The sequence below is a fragment of the Neopelma chrysocephalum genome, unplaced genomic scaffold, assembly GCF_003984885.1.
Source record: "Neopelma chrysocephalum unplaced genomic scaffold, ASM398488v2 Primary Assembly neopelma1_97390, whole genome shotgun sequence".
Lineage (NCBI taxonomy): Eukaryota > Metazoa > Chordata > Aves > Passeriformes > Pipridae > Neopelma > Neopelma chrysocephalum.
Window position 1 is genome coordinate 6,814,102 of NW_020926031.1, and position 21,519 is coordinate 6,835,620.

General features: G+C 41.2%; 1 protein-coding gene across 5 annotated transcripts in view; it reads left to right on the plus strand.

The window, feature by feature from the left end:
- The window catches only part of MARCH8 (membrane associated ring-CH-type finger 8), a 96,632-nt gene that overhangs the window by 14,909 nt on the left and 60,204 nt on the right, over positions 1–21,519 (plus strand). For all 5 annotated transcript variants that reach the window (XM_027672435.1, XM_027672431.1, XM_027672432.1 and 2 more), the window contains exon 2: positions 7,438–7,616. In XM_027672435.1, coding sequence (XP_027528236.1) covers positions 7,521–7,616 — 96 coding nt within the window. In that variant the 5' untranslated portion in view covers positions 7,438–7,520. The remainder of the gene's footprint in view (positions 1–7,437; positions 7,617–21,519) is intronic.

The following is a 21,519-nucleotide window of genomic DNA, read 5'->3' on the forward strand; positions in this document are numbered from 1 at the left end:
TTAAGAAGAGTTTGGAATTGTGTGATTAAGACAATGTAATTTTTGCTTTGCGGGATGGCTTTGGTGCCAAATTGGAGGGAAGAATGCCTCTTCTGGAGAGGGGCATTAATTTCTCAGGAAGCCAGTCTCATTCTGGGAGCTGATGAGATCATGACTAAGAGTGATAAGGCAAGTCCCAAACATGATGTGATGTTACATCCTGCTTGCAGCAAAGCTGTAAAGACTCACAGCTTGCATTGTGATTCACACACCTGCTCAGTTCAGAAGCACGTTGGGACAGGAAGATGTGTTTAATGTGAAGGGGTGAGGTGAAATGGTGATTATCAACTCAAAAGAGCAAATGGCACCCCCTTATGCAAATGGGTTTGGGAATTCAGTGGAGCAGGTAGAGCAACTTGCCGGCTGAGAAAACACCAACCCTGGCTGTTGACTTCTCCCAGGCCTCCACTGTTAGGGCTTCCCAGTGCAGAGGATGAAAGTCTTGCTTTACCTCTCTTTCTTTTTGCTTGTTATAGAGACTGTTCCAGGGATTAATGCTAATGTTATTATGAACTGTTCATCAACAAATATACAAGGGGAGTTACTTAAAAATGTGTTCTACCTAGCAGACCACTGATGCAGTTAAAGAATTTTTGCCTCTGCAGCAGGAGCTTACTGCCCAGGTGTGTGTGAAGCATCTGGTGCTTTGTTCTTTCCACAGGACATTAGAAATGATCATTGATGCTTTTGATGCAGGTAAGTTGCTATTAATAGCAGAAGCAGACAGAAGTAATTTCTTTGTTTCTCAGGGGACTGTAAATACTGTATTATTGTGTTATTGAAACAGAGGGAACTGACATTTATTTTCCTGAATGCTAAGCTAGTTCATAATTGCATTTATCAGATCATTTGATTTGAAGGGGTCAGTTTTTAAGGAACCTGTTTTTTAGAGATGCAGATCCTCCTTAGCTTCTGTTGAAATCAAGGAAAGGGGATGCTAAGAGCTCTGGGACCATTATTTATTGAAAATGTAGTTTAACAGCTTGCTTTTCTAGTTATATTATATTTGTAGAAGTAATCATGTTCTCATTTTGAGAGGAGTCAGCTAGAGCTGGCAGATACTTTTGGTTTTCTATGTGTTGTGCATAGTCTACACCTATATATTCCTGTATATTGAGAAGCTTTCAAATGGAACACAGGTAACTTGCAGAAGAATCTCTTGTCCCCTTTCTTAGCCTTTCTTTTGATTTCAACTGCTTAATAACATGATTTAAAAAAATATTAGAAGAAAAATGTTTTTAAGGCTTGAAGCTGATTATTTTTAGGACAGTAGCAGGTGGAGGAAAGGAGGAACTGAGATAATAAAGGGAGAAGTTACAGCTGAGCTAGTAAACAGTGCAAGATATATGGGCAGATGCATAGCTGTAAATAGCAATAATCCAGAATTATATCTGCCTGGTCTGAATAAAAGGTTTCTTTTCAGGGTTAGTACAACATTAGAAGTGAAATGTGAAAGACTGCAGAGAAGGAAGTGTTAGTTCCTCTCCCTTAGGCTTTCTTGATTACATTTGTTTGTCAAGTTAACAAATGCATGTGAAGTGCATGAGACTCGATAACATCTCTTAAATAATGCTGTTAACAAAGTACTGATTAAGCCACAGTAAACCAAAATGAAACGCAGATGCAGGATCCTCTTTTTGAAAATGCACATCTGTCATCTCTAGAAGAGGATTACGTAAGCTACATTAGTAGGGGAAGAGTCCGAACAAGCTCAAAATGAAATAATAAAAGCTTCAAACTGGAGCCAACACAAGCTAATAGGATTGGAAATATTTGCAAATATGGAAAATGTAGTGTACAGAAAGTAGACATAAGCTATATCCATCTGAAATATCAGAGTAGCTAGGGAAAGTTAAGATGCACATAGAAATTTGCCAAAGTCAGTGAACTGTTACCTTCAGAACAACAGCAATAAAAACCCAAAACCAAAGGATTTTCTTTTTAATGAGGCTTTGAGATTTCACATCAAGACCTCCAACAGAAAAACAGATTCCAAATCTGCATTAATAATTATTTCAAGTCTTACTAGGAAAAAGTAAGCCAGCTGATGAAGATGTTACACCATCTAGCAGCAGTCAGAGGTTTCTTCAGAGGGTTTCCATTCCTGTTTGGATCCGGTTTTGTGCTGCATAGAGGGGAAGTTTCAGAAGACTGGATTGCACGGCAGTGATCCACAAAGACTCGGAACAGCACTTTTCATCCTGCATCTGGAAGGTCCCCTGAAGTCTTCAGGCTGATCTAGTCCGTTGCAAGATTGTCACAGCCATGGATGGTACTTCAGTGTCTGGATTATCTGGACATCAGCGATCTGTTGTTTTATTTTTGATCTGCCCACCCCGCAACAGATTATCAGACTGATGACCTACGTGCTGCAGCTCACTGTCGTTACTGGGGACTAGGGTAGTTGAAGAAAAGAGTAAGAAACTTTGGGGCAGACCAGAACAATTGATAGGTGGAATTCCTTCCAATTCTCTTCTGTTAGTGACTACCATCTTCCTTCTGCCACAGTTTCCAGGGCACATCTTTCATGCCCATAAAGACAGATTCTTTTATAATCCAGAATATCTGTTGTACTTTAAATAGGAAAACAACTGACCTATTTGACTGCTATATTTTTTACCCTTCTGTGAGTAATACAAAGCATATGTACACACACCTTCATGCATCCTTAGTATGCATTTCTTTGGTAAGGCCTGTGGACGTCAGCAGCGAGTGCCACTACAGCTCCAGAGCTTCTGTTGAAGTTCTCCAGCATATGCCATGTAGCGAGGGAGTAAGGTGGACTTTCTAAAGTGTAAATGACCTAATCTGCTGTTCATACTGTATGCTTTTAGATTCTGGTAGATATGAAGCCATAGACAGAAGATCATGATTTGTGCTTACTTGCACCAGTCTAGCTGGGAATCTTTGGCAAAGAGCAGTTTAGCTTTTATTTTTGAATGTGTAATGGGCAGAGAAACGGCAGTAGGTGGCAAATGAAGGAGGACTTCCACCTGGGTTCTTCCAGTGACACTTCTCAGTGTAGCAGTCCAATAATTTATGGACCATTAGGTTCACCTGATGTCTGATTTATGTTTTTCCTGTCACTTAGGAAAGAGATCCTGATGGGGTGGATGATGAAAATGGGATTTCAAGTGGTTTCCCACCTACTTCTCTTACAGTGAGGTTACCTTTTGTTGTTGGTTGTCCCTTGTCATGGTTGAGGAATACATCTGGTACAGGTAACTCCCTTTGCAAGCTGCAGATTGAGCTCTGGGTGGGATCCTGACAAGAGGCCACAAACTGCAAACCTTTTGGATAACAAGGGGCACAAAGATGGGTGGCACCAACCAGGTGAATGGACACTGGGAGACACAGCAGGGGTGGAGGACTCAGGAGGAAGAGTGACACTTGCATGTGGGTAGACTGTGAGGGTGTAAAAGCCCAGGGGGTCCTTTGTTAAGGGTCCTCTTTGGAAGCATCATGGGCTGTTTCTGTGTTACTGCACTATGAATAAATTGCTTTGTGGAATGAGACATCTGAGATTCTGCCGTGGGAAACCTGAGGTCAAGCCAGTAAGGAAACCTGGTCTGATTGTTTGAGTGGGGAGTCAAGTGCAGCTCCTGTTGGGTCATTGGAGCCGCTTGCTATGAAGGGGCTTCGGTCCTAGCAGTGAAAGTCTCTGGCATTGGGAGTGTGACTGCCAGAGAGTCTCGTGAATGGTCAGATTGGGAAGTTTCCTTAACATCATGTACTTAATGCTGATAACCCAGAAGAATCTAATTTTCTGCTTCTGTTGCTGTCAGATATACTGTTCAGGGGAAGGCTCCGGCCACCAGGCCCCAGTCATGTGCATGCTTTTCCTTCCTTTTGTGCTGCTCAACTGCCTTCAGAAGACTGTCTCATTTCCTCTGAATCCGACTGTTCTTGTTGCAGCTTTGTGGTTCTGGCAATGTAATGAAGACCCAGCTGATGTGGTTCCAGGTGGCATTTTTAGTTACTGTTTGCCTGCCCTGCAGAAAGCAAAACTGGACTACCTGGGTGGGTGAAATCTTAGCTTCACTAGGCTAAGATCTCCTCTGGGCTCTGCGGCCAGGATTTTGACCTTTTTTGTCTTTCGGAATCGTATTCGTTTGTGAAGGCTCTCTGCAATGGCAGTATGGCTGGAATCCATTTTTGGCTGGAACCAGTGGGGCTATAGATAGGGGGAACAGTTGAGCTTCAAGCTGTCCTCTGTCTTGGCATTCCTGTGTGCCGCAGCCAGTTTTGCAGGAAGTCTCTCTGGACAAGAACAGTAATTTGAATTGTGGCTTATTGGCTGTTGGCAGCATGAGTAAAGAAATCTCTACAGAGTCCAGCTATGAAAAAAGGCTTAACCTTTATTATAATTTGCTGAATTCCCAAATTCCTAAGAGAGGTTTTCTTTAAGTATTTTACCCCAGTGAATGATACGTTAACAACCATGGGGACAGGAGGAGAATAAGATCCCTTTGCAGGCAGATGACTGCCCTGCCTATGGGACCTAGTAGGTGTATGTACCCTCTTTATCCCTCTCCTGGCACCCTATGATTGCTTCAGCTTTCCAGGCAAAAAGAATCTGAAAAGTCCTTCCCTTGTGAATAGAACATCATCCACAGCAGTGGTCATGGGACTTCCCTTACATGTGTGGTTTATGAACCAAATAAAACACAATGGAGGAGAAAGCTGAGCCCTTTGCCACCTCCTGGGGGCAAGTGTACTCTGCTGTTGGGTGCAGGTGCTGTAGTAATGAGGAAGTCTTGTTTTGTGTGAGGTATGGCCTGAACATCCAGGTATGGCCTGGAATCCTAAAGAGAAGAGAATATGTAGGAGCAGTCCCCTTGCCTTAGCATTTCTTCATTTTTGGCAGGCTCCCAATTTTATGTGATTGAAATTTGGGTCCCAATTGGCAGGTGCCCACCTCCTCACCTCTGAATCAGGTAGCACGTGGAATTAATTTAGCTGTGGAATATGTCCTGTGGAGCTTGTCACAACTTGCTTTGTGTTGAGTGGCATTGCTTTCCTGGCATCCTTGTCTGTCTGTCCTCGGTGCTGCAGATGGTCTGTTCATTCATGTAACTTTATCCTTTAATTAGCACTGTGGAGTTAACTTTAGGTTGATACAGTGTGTGCATTATTAGGGACCTTGCAGATTGGGGATGCTACAGTGGGGCATCTGGGTTTAGTTTGCAGCTTTCTCTAAGCCACCCTTGAACAAAGGCAGGCTTTATTAGAACGTCTACCAGGCTTCTTTACCAGAGGAGGGCTGTTTCACATCATCTTTGAATATCCAGTTGGATTATATCTGCTGCTTGAGCTCTTTCAAAGAATTCTAACACATGCTGTCCTCGAAGTACCTGCAGAAAAACTGGTTTGACTTGTTTGCCATCATCAGAGGGGGTAAACTGTGTTTTCTAATAATTTTCCTTGTTCTCTTTACAGTCATGGCAACATGTCCTTGCCTGCAAGGCCAGAACCCTTTTTGAGAGGGGACACAGAGCTCAGTTATTGCTGGCAATAGCACAGAACATATTAGCTGGCATATTTTCATTGAAGCTTAACGTTCTCTGGATTTCATTTCCTTATGTTTTCTTGGGAAAATACCTTCCCTTCCTGCCTTGTTTATTGTGGTTTGATATTCCCATCTCAGCCCACGTTTATATCCTCTCTGGTTTGGCTGCTTTAGAGGATGTAACTAAGCAGGTGTGTGGAGGACCTGAGGAGGTTCTGTGTTTTCTTTTTATGCTGAGATTCAATAATGCTGGTAAGTCCCATGTTTCCCTTTGTCCTCCAGTAAGGAAGTGCCCTTGTTGTTGCTTGCTTATGCATACTGATATATTTTATTTTTAAAATAAGTGATGCCTGAAAGTTACGGAGGCATTACCTTCAAAGCTTTCATGCATACTTTATGATGTGCTGTCTTGGTGTCTATAGAAGCAATATAAATCCTGACCACGTGTCAGTGAAGCTTTTGAATTTGGCTGAGCATCATCCAGCAAATGCAGTGTGTGATTGGGATGCAGTAGGCATTGCACACATTTCTGGTTTTGCTCATGACTTGCTCTATGACCTGTGATAACTCATTCCCCCATAGTGCAAAGAGGATAGTGAACTATCATTCTCTGTATAAAGTGCTTGGAATATGTAATTTTTTTCTGTTGTTTCATCAAAAGCAGTCAAAATATTTGGTCCTGTTTTCATTTTACACAGCTCCTATGGAGTCTAATGGAAATAGAACCATTCTGTCTTTTGCAGAATCAAAAACCTAGAAAGCTTGGCCTCTCTTTAAAACTTCCAATTAAATATTCAATAAAAATTGTGGGCAACATAAGTTTAGGGTATGCACTAAGTGCTAAGCTACACTACTTCCAAATTGTTAAGCAACATAATATATAGGGCATCTATCTCGTCTCTGTTTTCTGCTTTCACGGATTCAAAACTAACCAACCAAAAAGTTGGTATGTTATGGAAAACAGAAGAACAGTGCATCATTCAGTTGCCCTGTTTAATATAGTCCCTGCTGTGTTAATTCCCCTGTAATCCTTTCTTTAAACACAGTTGTGTCTCATTTGCGGCAAGTTATGTTCCAAATAAACACTCCATGATCCTACGTGTTTTAAAAAGCTTTTTATTTAATGTAACTTCACTAATCTAATAAAAGGTACGGTTAATTATGCCTGCCTTTCAGATTAGCGTTGCCAATTTTGGCTAATTTGTGTCTATCACTATCTTTCCTGTGTGTGATGCTTCCCTGTTGTATTAGTAAGGGAAGGATGAAGTTTGTGTAGTTCAGTGAATTCACAATCCCTAGTGAGGGATTTTGTTTATATTAATCTCTAATAGCCTTTAAGAAAAGAACAGCTCACGTGATATGTCTTTCTATTGCCAGCTGGTACATAAACAACAAGAGCTAAATGCAGGATATTTCCTGGTTTTAGCCAAAACTACAGCATTCAATCTGATTTAGGAGGATTCTTGAGGCAGTTTGATCCAGTATGATGGGACTGGCAGTTTAGGAAACTACCTTCACGACGTTTGCTCTCTGCATCCTCAGGTAGCAGGCTCCCACTGCTCAGCTGGGAGAGCTGCTCTTCCTCTTTCTCCCTATCCAAGCAGACTCGAGCATGATCCCTGCCCTCTAGCTCTGCTCTCAGAACACTTTCAGAACTGATTGATAATTTATTTATTCGTTTTGCATAAATTGTGCTCTGACCTGTCTAGTTAAAGTTCTTGAAAACTTCTATGTCTTTCCACACTCACCCAGTGCACCAAACTCTCTCCTGTTTAGAATCCAGAGAGGAAATAAGAGATGTGTTTTGGTCTAGTGAATGACTTAGCTTTGGTTTAGAAATAATTGCATTTCAAGCTACTTTAACATCATCTAATATTTTTATTTTTTAGTTGCAAGGCCTGACAATGGCACGGAATGAGCACTGCCTTCAAGCCTCCTTCCTGTAAATATTAGGACCAAACGAGGCGGTGTGATGAACATGCCACTGCATCAAATCTCTGTCATTCCAGCTCAGGATGTTACCTCTTCCAGAGTCTCCAGGAGCAAGACCAAAGAAAAGGAGGAACAGGTACTGCCAGATATGCTTGATTTTCCACAGCAAGTTATCTAAGTATAAAACAATAGGGGTTATCAAATCAGACCTGATTCTGTTCCAAATCCTCAACTCCTTGCATGACTTCTGCTTTTAGTGAGGATGAATGCTACCAAATTATCTCTTTAATCTCATGTCTGCTATTTTAAAGCAGCTGGCTGCAAAGTCCTGGAGGTTGTTGTTGAGTAACTTGTGCAAAATGCAAGCTACAACCTTCTACTTTGCATAAGAATTTAAGGCATATAGGAATTTGGATGATGGCTCTAGTACCATTGTCATGGAACCTGTTACAAGTGTATTTAAAGAAAAATTGTGTGGGGTGTGAACACCTGTATGTAGCCATATATCCTGTTTTGCTTTGCTCTTGGTAGCATGTAGTAGCTGTGTTGTGTTTCATAGTGACTGCAGTATCACAAGGAAGGATATATACACCCACATGTGTACATACTGTGCTGTTTTATGGAATATGATCTGTATTCTTAATTTGGTAGCACGTGTGTGAATGGAATCCTTTTGAGGTCTTGTTGTGGTGCTAATGAGGACCGGCATGCAAAAATATCTGAAGTATCTACTGATTATAAGTCCAATAGAATCCAATTAATATGCTACTTAACAGGTTTTATAGCATGCTGTGTCTAGTCTTCACATGTCAACCTTATTTATCCCTGAACTGTGTCTCTGATCAGGCCAAAGACCTCAATGTGCATTGTGCTTTAGTGTACAACTGTACTGCACTGCATCTTATATTATCTGTCAGTTCCACAGAAACCTCTTTGTGTTTTTTTAGCTTTGCCCTGACATAAAATTAGATCAAGAAGACATTCACTTTATGGTAGAACTTCAGGGCTTGCTTTGTGGACTGCACAGCAGTGGTTAATTCTGAGGAGATCTAGAGTGATGCTGATTAGAGATAGGGCATAGCTTACATGTAAGGGACTAAAAAGACACTGTCGTGTTACAGAAAGGAATTTACTAAGACTAACTTTGAATAGGGTAAAACAGTTGTTTCTGATGTGTTGATATCGTTTTCCCTAACTACCTGTCTCACCTGTTGGCTGTCCAGATTGCACCTACCAAAGTCACCAGTGAGTCAGTAGAAATAAATTGTCCCATTGGGGGACATTCTTTGAGTCTTCTCTTTAGTAACATCTTAAACGGATTCTAGCCTTTCAGATTCCTAAACCAGTAATTAATAAGGCTGGCACACTGCTGCTTTTGATTGCCAGGCCTAGGCAGGAAGTTATCTTCACAGAGGAGGTGCTCTAAATCTGTGAAGCACCTTGTCTCAGGAGTCTGCTGGAATCTCTCACTTCCCACCTGTCACATATAGTCACCGTCTGGGCAGCTCTCTAGATATGAGGGATTTTCTGTTTCTTCTCTTTGGTACCCTCCCATATAGAAACGGTATGTGCTGAGAGGGTGAAAAAGCTCCTTTGCCAAATGCAGGTCAGTGCTACAAATGTACTACCCTGCCCTGGGTAATGGAGATTTGGAGGCAGATCAGAACAACCTGTGGTACGTCTAACCATGCAGTGAGCCTAGAAGTGGGAATTCCAACTCTCCTTCTAACCACGTTTTTCATTTCTGACAGAGCAACTTCAATGTTAACAAATCTCCCCTGTGTTTCCTTCACGATAACTAGTTCAAATGCTGATTATTGTTCCCCTTGCCAAGTTGCTGTTATATTTTCATGCCTTAGGATGTTAGAAACAGAGCAGAATACTTGTTTAAATATGTGCAGTGTTGAAGGGGAAGTGGGACCATACAAGCAGTAGATTAGGTTAACCTGGAAACATTTCATGTTTCCCAAGTCTTATCCTTCCTGTCTCCGTCAGCATATTCATTCATCCCCAAGTGTCCTGCATTCTGTCAAAACCACAGCTGGAACAGCTGAAGCTCTGGGTGAACTGGCTGCTGTCCTTGGTGCACAGCTGTACTGACACTGCGGCTGCTCCTGTGCACATGAGCCACAGCCCGGCTCTTGTACGCTCTTCCCTACTCTTGTAAACTGCATTGCTTCTGGTGTTAACCTTTAATTCTGGATCTAACAAATGAGCTGGACAGCAGTCAAGTTATTAATGTGCTGACTTTAACCAATCTGGTAAAATTTTCATTTTCCATCAGTTAGGACGTTCAAGGCTACTTTATAGTCAGAGTCCCTGTCAACTCTTGGGTGCAATCAGGACCCAAATAGTAAATTCCTTACCTTTTCTTTGCAGGAACAATAAGCAACTCAAACAAATGTGTACACTGGAGTCTTAAAATGTTTTGAGTTTTACAAAGCCACTTGCCAATCTGAACAAAATCAAACAAACCACAAACCACAATCAAAACCAATAGTGCTACTTCAAAGATAAATATGTAGGTTTGCTTTGTAATACCAAACTTCTTAGAACAAGTGCATTGCCAGGTGTGCATTTTGTAGGTTGAGCAGACTCATGTACGTTTCTCCCCTTTATTAACAAGCTCTGGCAAAAGCCAAGGTGAATAGAGTGTCATCTAGCAGATGAGATTTTGTATGGCTTTCATTCTTGCTATTTCAAACCAGACCTTTGGCTTGTCTGTCCCTACATCCTGCATTGTAATAAGTCCTTTGGAGGAAAGGCTCAAGAAGCACAGCAGCAGAAACTGAAGGACCAATGTGCCTAGAGAGAGAACTTCCACCAGTCTCTCTGAAAAATCAGTGTTTTTCCTATTCCCCAGAACATACTTTATGTTCTGTTCTATTCTCTTTTCTGATTATAATTATCCACATTTGTAGTAGAAGTGCAGAGGGAAAATTCTCAGTCTGAACAGTACATGTCTCTTACTATTTCTTCTCTTCCATATTTCTGGTCAAGATGTAGCTTGTGTATTTCAGATTAAGGCTTGGTTTTATTAAGTATTTCCTTGTTACAAGAGCAAGTTTTCTGGACTAGTGATATGTGACTAACAGTGAAGAAACAGCAAGAAATCCTTACCACCTTTATCATTATAATGCAATTTCTCAAATTTGGGTGATCTATAGTATCTAGGCATGCCTCATGGCAGATTAACATGTACATTCAATATCTGTGGAAGTCTGTGGCAAAAATCCTGTTGAATTTGAAGAAGTGTTAAGAGGAAGAGCTGCTGCCTACCATTTCTGGTCCAGGTCCTCAGTGATATGTATACATAACAGAGCCTGGTAGATTCTGATTCAGGTTAGTGTAATCTTCAATGTTTAGAATAGTTGAAATCTGAGGTTAACAGCAGTATTTCATAAAACTTTGTCCATTTCCCCAGTAAAAATGAGGAAGGTCGTAAAGGGATTATTACTGCTGCATTTAACTCAGATGAACTGATAGCTTTAAGGGCTATTAATAAGCATCATTAGCTTCTTACTTATCCTTCACTAGGAATAGCTTCATACGTACCTGATTTAAGGGAGAGTCACTCTATTATTTTTGAGGAACAACAGCCCCCGCTTGCCCCTCTTTAGTGGGCAATATGCTGGCTGCAGTGTTTCCTAATGTGTGCAAAAGCTAACAGCTCTCAGGATTTAGACAGGAAATGAGGAACCGATGCTGGCATGTGGTTGAGGTGTTCTGGGTTTGTTTTGTTATAGCATTGTCTTTTTCAGGGCTTTGTGCCTTTCTCACTGAGGTGGACTGATGTCTGCCACACGTTGTTAGTAATTATTGATTAATTACTTCAGTGAGTGAAACTCCCTGAGCAGTAGCTTTTCACTGCTCTTCTGAAAATGTGTGTCAACTGTGACCTCCTGTGCTGTGATCTCTGCAGATCTCCTAAGTGGATCAGGGATGGGTGCGATCAGTGTTTGAATGAGAGATCATGAGATGTTGGTCCAAGTCATTTTGGTGCACAGTACTCTTTCTTCTCAATGGCCTGAAACTGGGAATCAATACTGACTTGTCATCAAAGATCACACAGCATTTATCACAGAATGTTCTAATTAGATTTAAACGTGCTAATTCCACTTGATCAACTGAAACTCCCTTCTGCTCACTTCTCTTGTCTTCTATGTGTTGTGTAGTATTGCTGGCTGTTGTGGGCTCAGCAGAGATGCTGTGATCATCTCTGACATTTCCAGGTACTTCTCAAAGATGTCATCTTGAAGATACTGACTACCTAATTTTTCTAAATGAAATTATGCTGAGAGAAGTACGCGATGATGCATCTTCATAAATTTCTTCTGCCTTCTTAACGATCTCTTGCATCCTGTAACAGGAAAGGCACTGTGGCCTATTGATTCAAATAAGCCACATCTTACTGGAAAAGCAGGAGTTACTTGAAGGAAAAAAAAAACCAATAGATGCATTTGCAAGAGTGTGTAGTCACAGATCAGTACCTCAAGGTAAAGGCACATGTTTTATGTTGTTGAATCCAGAGTGACAGAGAGCTATTATGTTTTTTTTAAGGTACAGAAGCACCCTATGATCTTTTCCATTCACTTTTTGGACTTTGAGCTCTGAATGAGATCTCTGAGTAGCTGAACTCAGTCCAAATACTCAGGCATTTGTAAGGCTCTCTGTGTGTGTGTTTGGTTTTGCTTGCCCATTGAACCAAATAATTAATTAAGCAGCCAGGCTGCAAATCCTTTGAGAATTTTACCCCTTATTATTTTTATACTGTGATTTGTGTGTTTATGTGTAACTATGTCATATATTAACACTGGGCCTGGCATTTTTCCTTTATTAAATTTGTTTTGTATAGAAACTGGCTAACTATGGAAGAATTTTTGTCTGAGTATCCTTTAACTCTCCTATGAGAACCAGAATGTGTCTCTTGCTGTACTGCTTACAGGCCTAGGCTCAAAGTGGGAATTGCAAAGTCCATTCCTAACAACGGTTTGGCTTTTACTGGACATGTTTTTCAATGGATCATAAAGTGTTCCTCAGAAAAAGTTGTCATACTTTCCACTTCCTGAAACATAGCAATCAGGAAATTTTTTGACAGAGCAGATGACCTGTGACAGAAGCACCCCTTGAAGAGCTGCAGTGAAAGTGCTTCCGTTTCTGCAGTCTGGGAGCAGGTAGGAAGGTTTCCTAGACCTAGTCCTTTGACAATATGCCAGATGACTGAGATGATTGTAACAGCATCCTTCCACATGGTATCCCTGTGCGGGGAGTGTGGTATTTCCATGACTGATTTCTATGCTAATAATAATAATGGCCCATCTTCGCGAACGAAGATTTGGGGAAAGGTCTTTTACCTTTCCAGCCTGCGCAATGGATTTTTTAGGTGAGACACAGCCTGCGCTGAACTGAGCCCACCCTTTAATCCTAAGGTTCATCTGCCGGGGCCAAGCAAGCTTGGACAATGGCAGTGAGGTCCTCAGGACGTAGGTTTGTTTAGAGTGTCCTTCTCATAGATGGATGGCCACACAGGGCTAACGACCTCCATCAGGCCAGGAGACCGGGATTTGAACCCGTGGTCGCAGCAGTGAAAGTCCTGCACGCTAACCACTAGGCCACCAGGGGTCTCAATTTCTATGCTAAAACAGACATTTTAGTACATGCCTGTGTTGGAGCAGAGCACACTCTCACTCTGATTACCTTTAGCACACAAACAGTCTAGTGAGGAGCACTAAGTAAATAGGAAAATTGCTTGAAAAAAAAAAAACTGCTGCACACCAAATGCCTCTCTTTCTCCATGGGAACATTTGTATACACTGGAACTCCACCCTGCTTGTGATCTCTCCTTTTTGTTATCAGGCGAGTTGTTGTGCTCTTCAAGACAGTTCAATTACTTGCATCAAACCCTTCCTGGGCACAGCACTTTGCAGTTGCTCTCAGGTGTCTCTGTGAATGTCCTCTCTCGGGGCATTGCCTATTTCTTTACTCCTGTAAACATCTTGGCATCTGGCACTGGTGTGAGTGCCTGAGGTGGTCCTTCTGCCCTTGCCTGCCTGCCTTTCTCCCCATGGGCAGTTGCCTCTGTTCTGTCCTTTGCCAGTGTAAGGGCTTTCTTCTTCTCTCCCATGTGTTCCTGGCAAGAGCACCGCTAACCTCCTCTTTGATGTGGTACCTGGAAAACTCAAGAAGCACATGGAGCGCAGCCAGACCTGAATAAACCAGTGATCTCTAATTTGGGATTTGCTTTTCTCTTCCTGCCCTGCTAGATGGTGTTGGGCAAATCCCTTGGATTCCTCTGCTATCCTTCCTCCTATCTGTGAAGAAGGGCTAGCACCGCTAATTAGCCTTGTAGAGGACTTCAGGGGTTTGGATAAAAGCTGATCAGCAGGAAGCGTTTGTCACTAGATGTCTGCTTTGCCAGAGTCCCAGTCTGCAGACAGTTCTGCTGAGCTGGCCCAAAGATGTACTGCAGAACATGGTGAGCATGGGATATGTGGAGAGCAGAGTGGTCTTCCTCCTAAAGGCATTGCTTAATCTCAGTTGTGGTGAACGTGCAAAATGTTGTGACTTTCCTGAATCTGTTCTGCTCTTACTGTGCTTGAGTGCAGGATGAGGAGCTGGTCCTCTCAAGCCCTGTTCTTGGAAGCTAGCACATGCTGCTTCCCAGCAAACCCTGGTGAAGGAGGAAGAGAGGAGGCAGGAAATGGGAGGGAGGGGACAGGATGGGAGGGAGCTGCTCCCACTTGAGCATTCCTAACAAAAAGTCAGATCATGCCATTTGATTCTACATTGTGTTTGTTTTGGAGTGTGTACAGCATGTGTGTGTGAGGAAAGGAGCAGATGGCTTCTGAGTGGAGAGGAATTACAAAAGGCAAACTGTGGGAAGTGGTTTCTGAAAGAGGAGAAAACTCTTTCTTTTAAAAATTTAATAAACATTAGAAAAACCAACAGCAGTTGATACAGCAGCAGAGTTTTAGGTAGTGAACCTTCAGAGAAGAAACTTTGGAAGTTTCAGGTTTTGCTGTTTGTTTATAATCACTCATTTATATACAATCTCTGTTTTGACTTTGCTTATTGCATGTGAACTCCTTGCTTTGATGTCTTAAGACCAGAAACAACTTAAAGTTAATTATTACTACCTGTAGCTGTTGGATTAACCTGAATTTTTAAACCACCTCTCTGATATTAACACAATCTCCATCTGGCTTTCATTAGCAGCTCACTTGAACAAACTGAGAGTCATTCTTTGAAAAATATGATTTTCTAAAAGAAGTGCTGATGCTGTTTAATTATGTGATAGCCAAGTATGTTTTGGTGGTGGTGTTTTGCAGGTCTGTTAATGTTTCTCATGTATGTTAATGTGCAACAGCTTTTCATAAAGGGAGCCCTGGATCTGAGCTCGTAACTTTAGAGTTTGTTTTTTCTTCCCTGGCAAAAGCATGCTTGTTTGTTTGCCTTCTAATGAGAAGTGTGTGTCAGTCATGATCCCACAGTGAACTGTATGTGGGTATAAATATCTGCGTTGGTGCAGAGTGCCACTGAAATCATCACAGGTCCACAAAGACATCAGTCAATACTTGATCGTACTTTGCAGTGATTTTCATCATCCAGTGGCTATACTGCTTCTTTAAAGTGATGCTGTCAGGTTCCTGCAAACTGATTTTTAAAGTTCTGTGTTTATTGAATGTAATTTCTGTAAGTACAACGCCCCAGAAGTACAGGGTTTTTTCCTCCTGTAGGATGTTTTGCCTCATGCATTAATGCATGAGTGACTTCATTGATTTGCTCTTTCAGACAGATGTGTTTCTTTACCTGTTGAAATAAAGGGTGTTGGGGTTTGAGTTGTTTTTTAGGGTGGGTGTTCTGTTTTTTGGTTTTTTGAGAGAAGAACAATGACTAACAGTTCTGCCAGGGATGCATGCTGTGGTGTGATACCCTTAAAATAGTTGAACTTCAGTGGATTTAAAACTTTATCTAGCTTTAGGTTGCTGATTACCCCTTAAACCCTGCACCTCGGTGGTTTAAAGGTAAAACTTTTATGAAGTTATATATAGGCTTAGATCTGCACTTTGACTTAGGTAATTCTACTTGGTGTTTATGCTATTTATGAAGAATTCTTGATGGGGGTGGGGGCAAGTTATTCTTTTGAAATTGCTCCTCCCTGCTTTGCTGAAATCTAAGCTCTGAAGAGTACAGCCTTCTGAGTCAATAATCCTCACATCTAGAAAAAAAATCCACCTTTGGGATTCATTTAGTTTCTCTTGGTCCCAGAATTGATGATCTCTTATCTGCTATTAAACATGTTTCTGTTTGGCAGTGAACATAGCTCCGGTTTTAGGGAATTTCTTATGGAGAGTTTTTCATGACAACTACAAGTCAAAGCACACTTTTATTACTGAGCAAGCCCATATGTGTATTCCATTATGTCAGTGGCTGAAATTCAGAATTTCGTTTTTTAGGAGTTGAGAACTGAATTTTGACACCTTCAAATACAAAGGGAAGAGCAGAATCACCTATGTTTGGAGGTTTAAGTTTATTTACAGCCCAATTTTCTCTTCTCTCAAAGTGCTACTTTGATGTTGATGAAAATGAGTAAAAGTGACCCTTTTATAATTTTTTCATTTGCTTGAATGTGGACTGCATCTGATTCCTTGTGGACCTTAGCTACAGGTGGCAGTTTGTGTAAGAGAGAGGATTGTTCTCAAGTCTGTAGCATTTCACTTCACCCTGTGCTAAGTGAATGCTGCATGTTTCCACCGTGTTCCTTAAGGGTGAAGCATCTGTGGTGTTCCTGGAGGCAAGAGTCTGGGACCATGTCACTAACTGCTTTGTACACACATTATACATCTGTCAGCATAACTGAAAGGGGGTGTATTTAGCACAGATATTCATATGCTCAGATTCTATGAGTACGGAAACAATTTTTGGTTTATTTTTAACATAATGTTTTCAGTAATAAGCTTGCGTCTTATGCTTAAGTTTTTCAGACATCTTAAAGTAATAAAATGGGATGTACATCTAAATTTTTGTGTAACCTACTGAGGTCTATATCAAAGCTTGATTTGGAGTCACAGATTTCCACTGTGCCTTACTGCCTTGAAGGATAATTGTCTTTCCTTCTCTTAATTACTTACACCTTGGAAAATCACTGCTGTAGGTTTCACAGACATAGAAGTATTTATGGCTCTTTTTATCTAAAAAGTCGAATTTTTTTCACCACTTTAACTACTTCACGCTTCAGTTCCTTTGTGTACGCAGTTGTATCAGTTGTTCACTTTAACTAGTATGTGTAACGGGCTCGAGATTCACAGACAAACATACAGAGAGCCCTGGGTGACATTGGTGGATAGGAAACTTGCAGAACAGATGAGGTGGAGGAAGTCCTTGAGATGACATCTTAGTTCAGGTGCACTTTTAAATGTATAGTCTCACAGTTACAGTGGTGAACTGGAAGATGTTGAGGGCTCAGTTGTGAATGATGCACATCTGTGACAGTACATCGAGAGAGGTGACCTCAACCAGCAAGGACAGTCTAGCAGCCATTTCAGCAACAGATGTAGGAGGCTTGAGGGTACAGGGAAGTGAGAACCTGGAATAATTATAAGCAACACCCCAGCACACCTGAGGTCACAGTTGCTGAGGGTGTTGATTAGTTGGCTGTAATTCTCTAAGTGTGATTAAAGCAGACCTGATTCATGAGGCTGGTGAAGAAATGAGGGCGGAAAGGAGCAGCATGTGTGTGGTAGAAGCATCTACACTGATAGTCAGGCATGGACTTTATTCCTTGAACTGATGTTTGTCATGGAAATCTTTTGCAACAAAGTAGATCATCTTCTGCTAGTGGAGTTTTATATTAGCCATTTAATTAATTGATTAGTTTCTAGAGAGCAGTGAAAAGTGGACATTAAAAGGTTGCCCATGTTATATTGCACATATGTGCAGAAGGCAGGTTATTCTTTGAACAAGGGTTTTCTTCTTTACTTTGTCATGAGGGGGACAATAATTGAGTTAGAAGAATGGCATCCCATGCTGTCTGTTCTTATTTTCATGCTGTTTCAGGATAGCTTTTCAGCCAGTACCAGGATTCATCTCAGAGGTGACTATCAAGTTTGAGTTGCTGTGAAGCATCTCCTATGCTGTATTTGTGCTTCCCTGTGTGTGGCATGTTAACCTCTCTTTCTTGTAATGGAAAACTGTAGTTCCATAGTTCAATACTGTCCTTCCAGGGTAGATAAAAGCAGGCATGTCTGTAAGTCCTCTGCAGCTCTCCAGAGATACATGTCACACTAGAGCAGTTGTGTCCTGTCACCTCTGCGGTGTGTGTTGATGCCAGACTTTACTATACAGCCCATTAAAGGCACAAGTATACAAATTTTTTTTTGTTCTTCTTATCTTTTCTTTTCCTATACTGTATTTAAATCCCACTACAATATGTGGATCAGAATCGTGGATTAGCATCAAATTCTTAAAAGAAGAATGAGATTATTCTTTTCCTAGGATTTAGAGAGAGGAGCCTAAAAAAGATGGTTTGAAGTTGTAGAGGCTGCTCTTGGCTAATATCAACTAATCAATTGACTTATTTTTCCTGTAAAGTGGTCAAGGAACAGCCTTGTAATGCATATCAGTAGCTTTTCCTGAATGGAAAATTGCAGAACAGGAAATATTTGTCAGCTCTGACGAGATGCACGAACCCCACGTCAGTTGTAAAATTTTTCTTGGCTATCATCTGCCTGCCTATTTCTAGTAATTCATCCCAAGCAGTAAATGCAAGAGGAAGTGATTTCTGGATTGTTCAGGTCGAAACGACGTGCATTTGCCTCAGCAAGTGGCTTGTGTCGTACTTTTTTGCTTCAGTTTTTGTGCATAACAACAGTGAAAACATTTGATTGATCCCAGGGAATGGGAAGGAGTTGTTTGAGCTTTTTTTGCCCTGCAGTCCTCTTTAAATATGTTTACTGCTATTCAGGTGGCTGAAGGCATATTATTTGGGTAAAAATAATGCTTTTTATTGCTTGTATGCAATAAAGTGAAACATTTGCTAATTTTTGCATCCTAATTTCTCTGAGCTGGTTAATGTAACAACAGTTAAGCAGCTTCATTCCACATGAAATACTGGAGTGTGACTTCCTCTTTGGCTTCTGACGAGCATCAGGTACTCCAGAGATACTGGAGTTACTGAAAAATCCACAGGCAGAAATGTGGAAGTGACCTCTAAATAGGATGTTGCTGTTTTCAGACACCAAGGTTGGGATGTTTGGGAAAAGGGAAGCACAGCTACTGATTACCTGTAAAACTTTAAACCATAGCTATTTTAAGCAGTAAAAAGGGAAGCACTAGGGTACTTAAGGGAAACATTAGCAAATTAGGGCCACTGGGTACTGCCAGTGTTAATTTGTGCTTAATATCATACAAGATACTCTCTCCCCTTACAGCTAGAAATAGAACTGAGCTGGTTCTTTTCTGTCATCAATAAGAAAACCTTCACTACTGGACTTACAATTGCTTCAAATTGCCAAGCAAAAAAATTGGTATCACTGTACAGTGATGAAGTTCATGCAGAAACGGGACAGGCATGTTGGAATACAGATTTAAGTTTTAGAAAAAGCAGCTATTTTGTATGTTTTTAATATGCAAGAATGTACCTATCTAAATATATATATATATATATATATTAAAGTACTTCTAGACACTGGTAATAAGGGGCCAATTGTCTTGATTCCTAACTGAAGTCAGCAGTTAAAAAAGTAGCACCTCCCCCCCCCAAAACCCTTTCCTATCAGTCTGGTTGAAAATGGCTTGTTTAATTTTAGTGACTCTTTTGAAGTTTGTGATGCTGAAGGCCAGCAGGGATTGCCACATCTGACTTGTAATGACCTGTGTTACGTTGTATGTGCATTGAACCCATAACTCATGGTATTTGGAAAAGACACTTCAGCTTCCAGCCTTGACTTGAAGGTGAAGAGTAAAGCTTCTGTTTTACTTGATGGTTTGTTTCCGTGCCAGCCACCATCACAATGCATGGAAAACCACATGTAACTTTGTTTTTGTTTTTTTAAATTTTGATTTTTTTTTTCTGGCTTGAGCTGCTAGTTGCTGGTGACCCTTGATTAATTGAAACAGGCTCTTAAATTGTGCTTTTGGACCTATCAGTGTGTTACAAACAAGCAAGGTCATTCACTTTTTAAATAAACTTACAGATAAAATTCTGGAATCTCTCCCAATAGGGTGTTTCCTTCAGCCTTGAAAATGCAGAAGGGTGGAATGAGGGATGGAAAGACATCCTTTTCAGGCCTCTCTCATCCTATTTGAATTGAAAGGTTGGGACACTGGAGGTGCAAATGTCTTAATTACAAGGCAAGCTGTGCTTCTCTTACTGGCAGGGTCTGGGTGGATTTCCAGCTGTTGTCCTTCCTCAGTTCTCCCACAGTACCTTGGCAGTTCAGAGGGAAAACTGAAAACTCTGTTAGCTGTAATGTAGGGGTGAATGGCATTGATCCTGTCCTCAATCCCCATTCAGGTTCTCACCTCCAATTGTCACTTCACTGCAGTGAAAGTTCTAAATCTAATCCTTTACTGTACTCCTGCTTTATAAGCTGAAACCTGTGTAACTTGCAGTTACAACCCGTGTCACTTTGGTGAAAATAAAACACAGTTTTAGTACTGTGATTTTTTTTTTCCCCAAGTCCATTGCAGATGCTCAGTATCTGTGAAGTGTCTGTGAGCCTGGTCAGCCTGCTAAGCTTTGTGTCACCTGTAAATGTAACTGTCAGAGGCTTTCCTATGTGTTTTAAATTAATTTCCAGATTATTATTGAAAATATTGACTAATGCCTGGCTTAGCACTGATCTTGTGAAACTAGCAGTAACATCTTTTATTCACTGTTGACAAGGCCAACATCAGATCTGTCAGGAGTCAGATCTTCACCATGGAATGTGTTTTATATTGCTATCGTTTGTTCCATTTTTAGATAGAAATATTTGGGAAAAGAAATAAAGGGAAACACTCCACTATATCAGACATAGTAAAGGTGGGAGTTTTAGTGAGCTAAAACAGACTACCAGGGAAATGTTAACAGGAGACAATAGACTGGCAAAAAAGCCCCACCCAAAAAATGGGGTGAGCATGATTGCAGCAAGACACCACTTTTTCGCAGTTGAATCCAGAGCACAGCTGCTGTGAGGGATGTTTCTTCTGCAAGAGTTAGTAGGGAGAATTTCAGGAGTGGGTAACACACCCTGGTATGAGGGCTCACATTTACAGTGTTTGTTCTCTGTGTTTTGGAGCCTGAATAAATAATGCCGTTCTGAAAGATGCTTTTTAAAAATGATTACTAGAATGAACTGACTGAAGTATAGCAGCTTGCAGTTTCCATGGGAAACCCAGCCTTTTCCATGAATGCAGCTAGGGAGAGAGAGACAACCTGTGTGGCTAAGCTGTGTTGTCCCTTCAGAGCTTCAGTTCCAGTTGTATTGTGTTCACTACATGCTGTTTCGTTCTGTTCTTTTTTCCTCCTTATCATCTGTAAACCTCTGTTTCTTTTTGGATGTAGATAAAACAGAGAGCACTGCTGTTGTTCCTAGATTTATGAGCATTTTGAACTCCCCCCAGTTCACCCAATCTCATACTGAGTACGACTGGTGGCAGCTGCTTATCTCCTGAAAGCGTTCCTAGTTTTAGCCTCTGCCCAGCCCTGCTGCTCTGTCTCCAAACTGCCACAGTGCCCCCAGGAGAGACTGGGGACAGGTATAGATTGTGCTAGACATCATCTCCAGATCCAAATATTTGCTTTCAGGACTTCTGATATCTGGGTCTAAATGTTTTAGCAGGTTGATTAGTTTCAGTCAGACCTTTGCAACACAAGCCCACCTGTAAAGCATCTAGCAGATAAATAATAACTACTAGAGCCCAGCAATTCCTTAAAAGCTTCTCTTTGACCTCTCTCTGCTGCTGGTGCTACTGCTACTCATTTAAGGGAACTACCTTAAAAGTGCTGTCCCCCAGCACCTCATTCAGTAAAACCAAGGTGTCTTTTCTCTGGCACC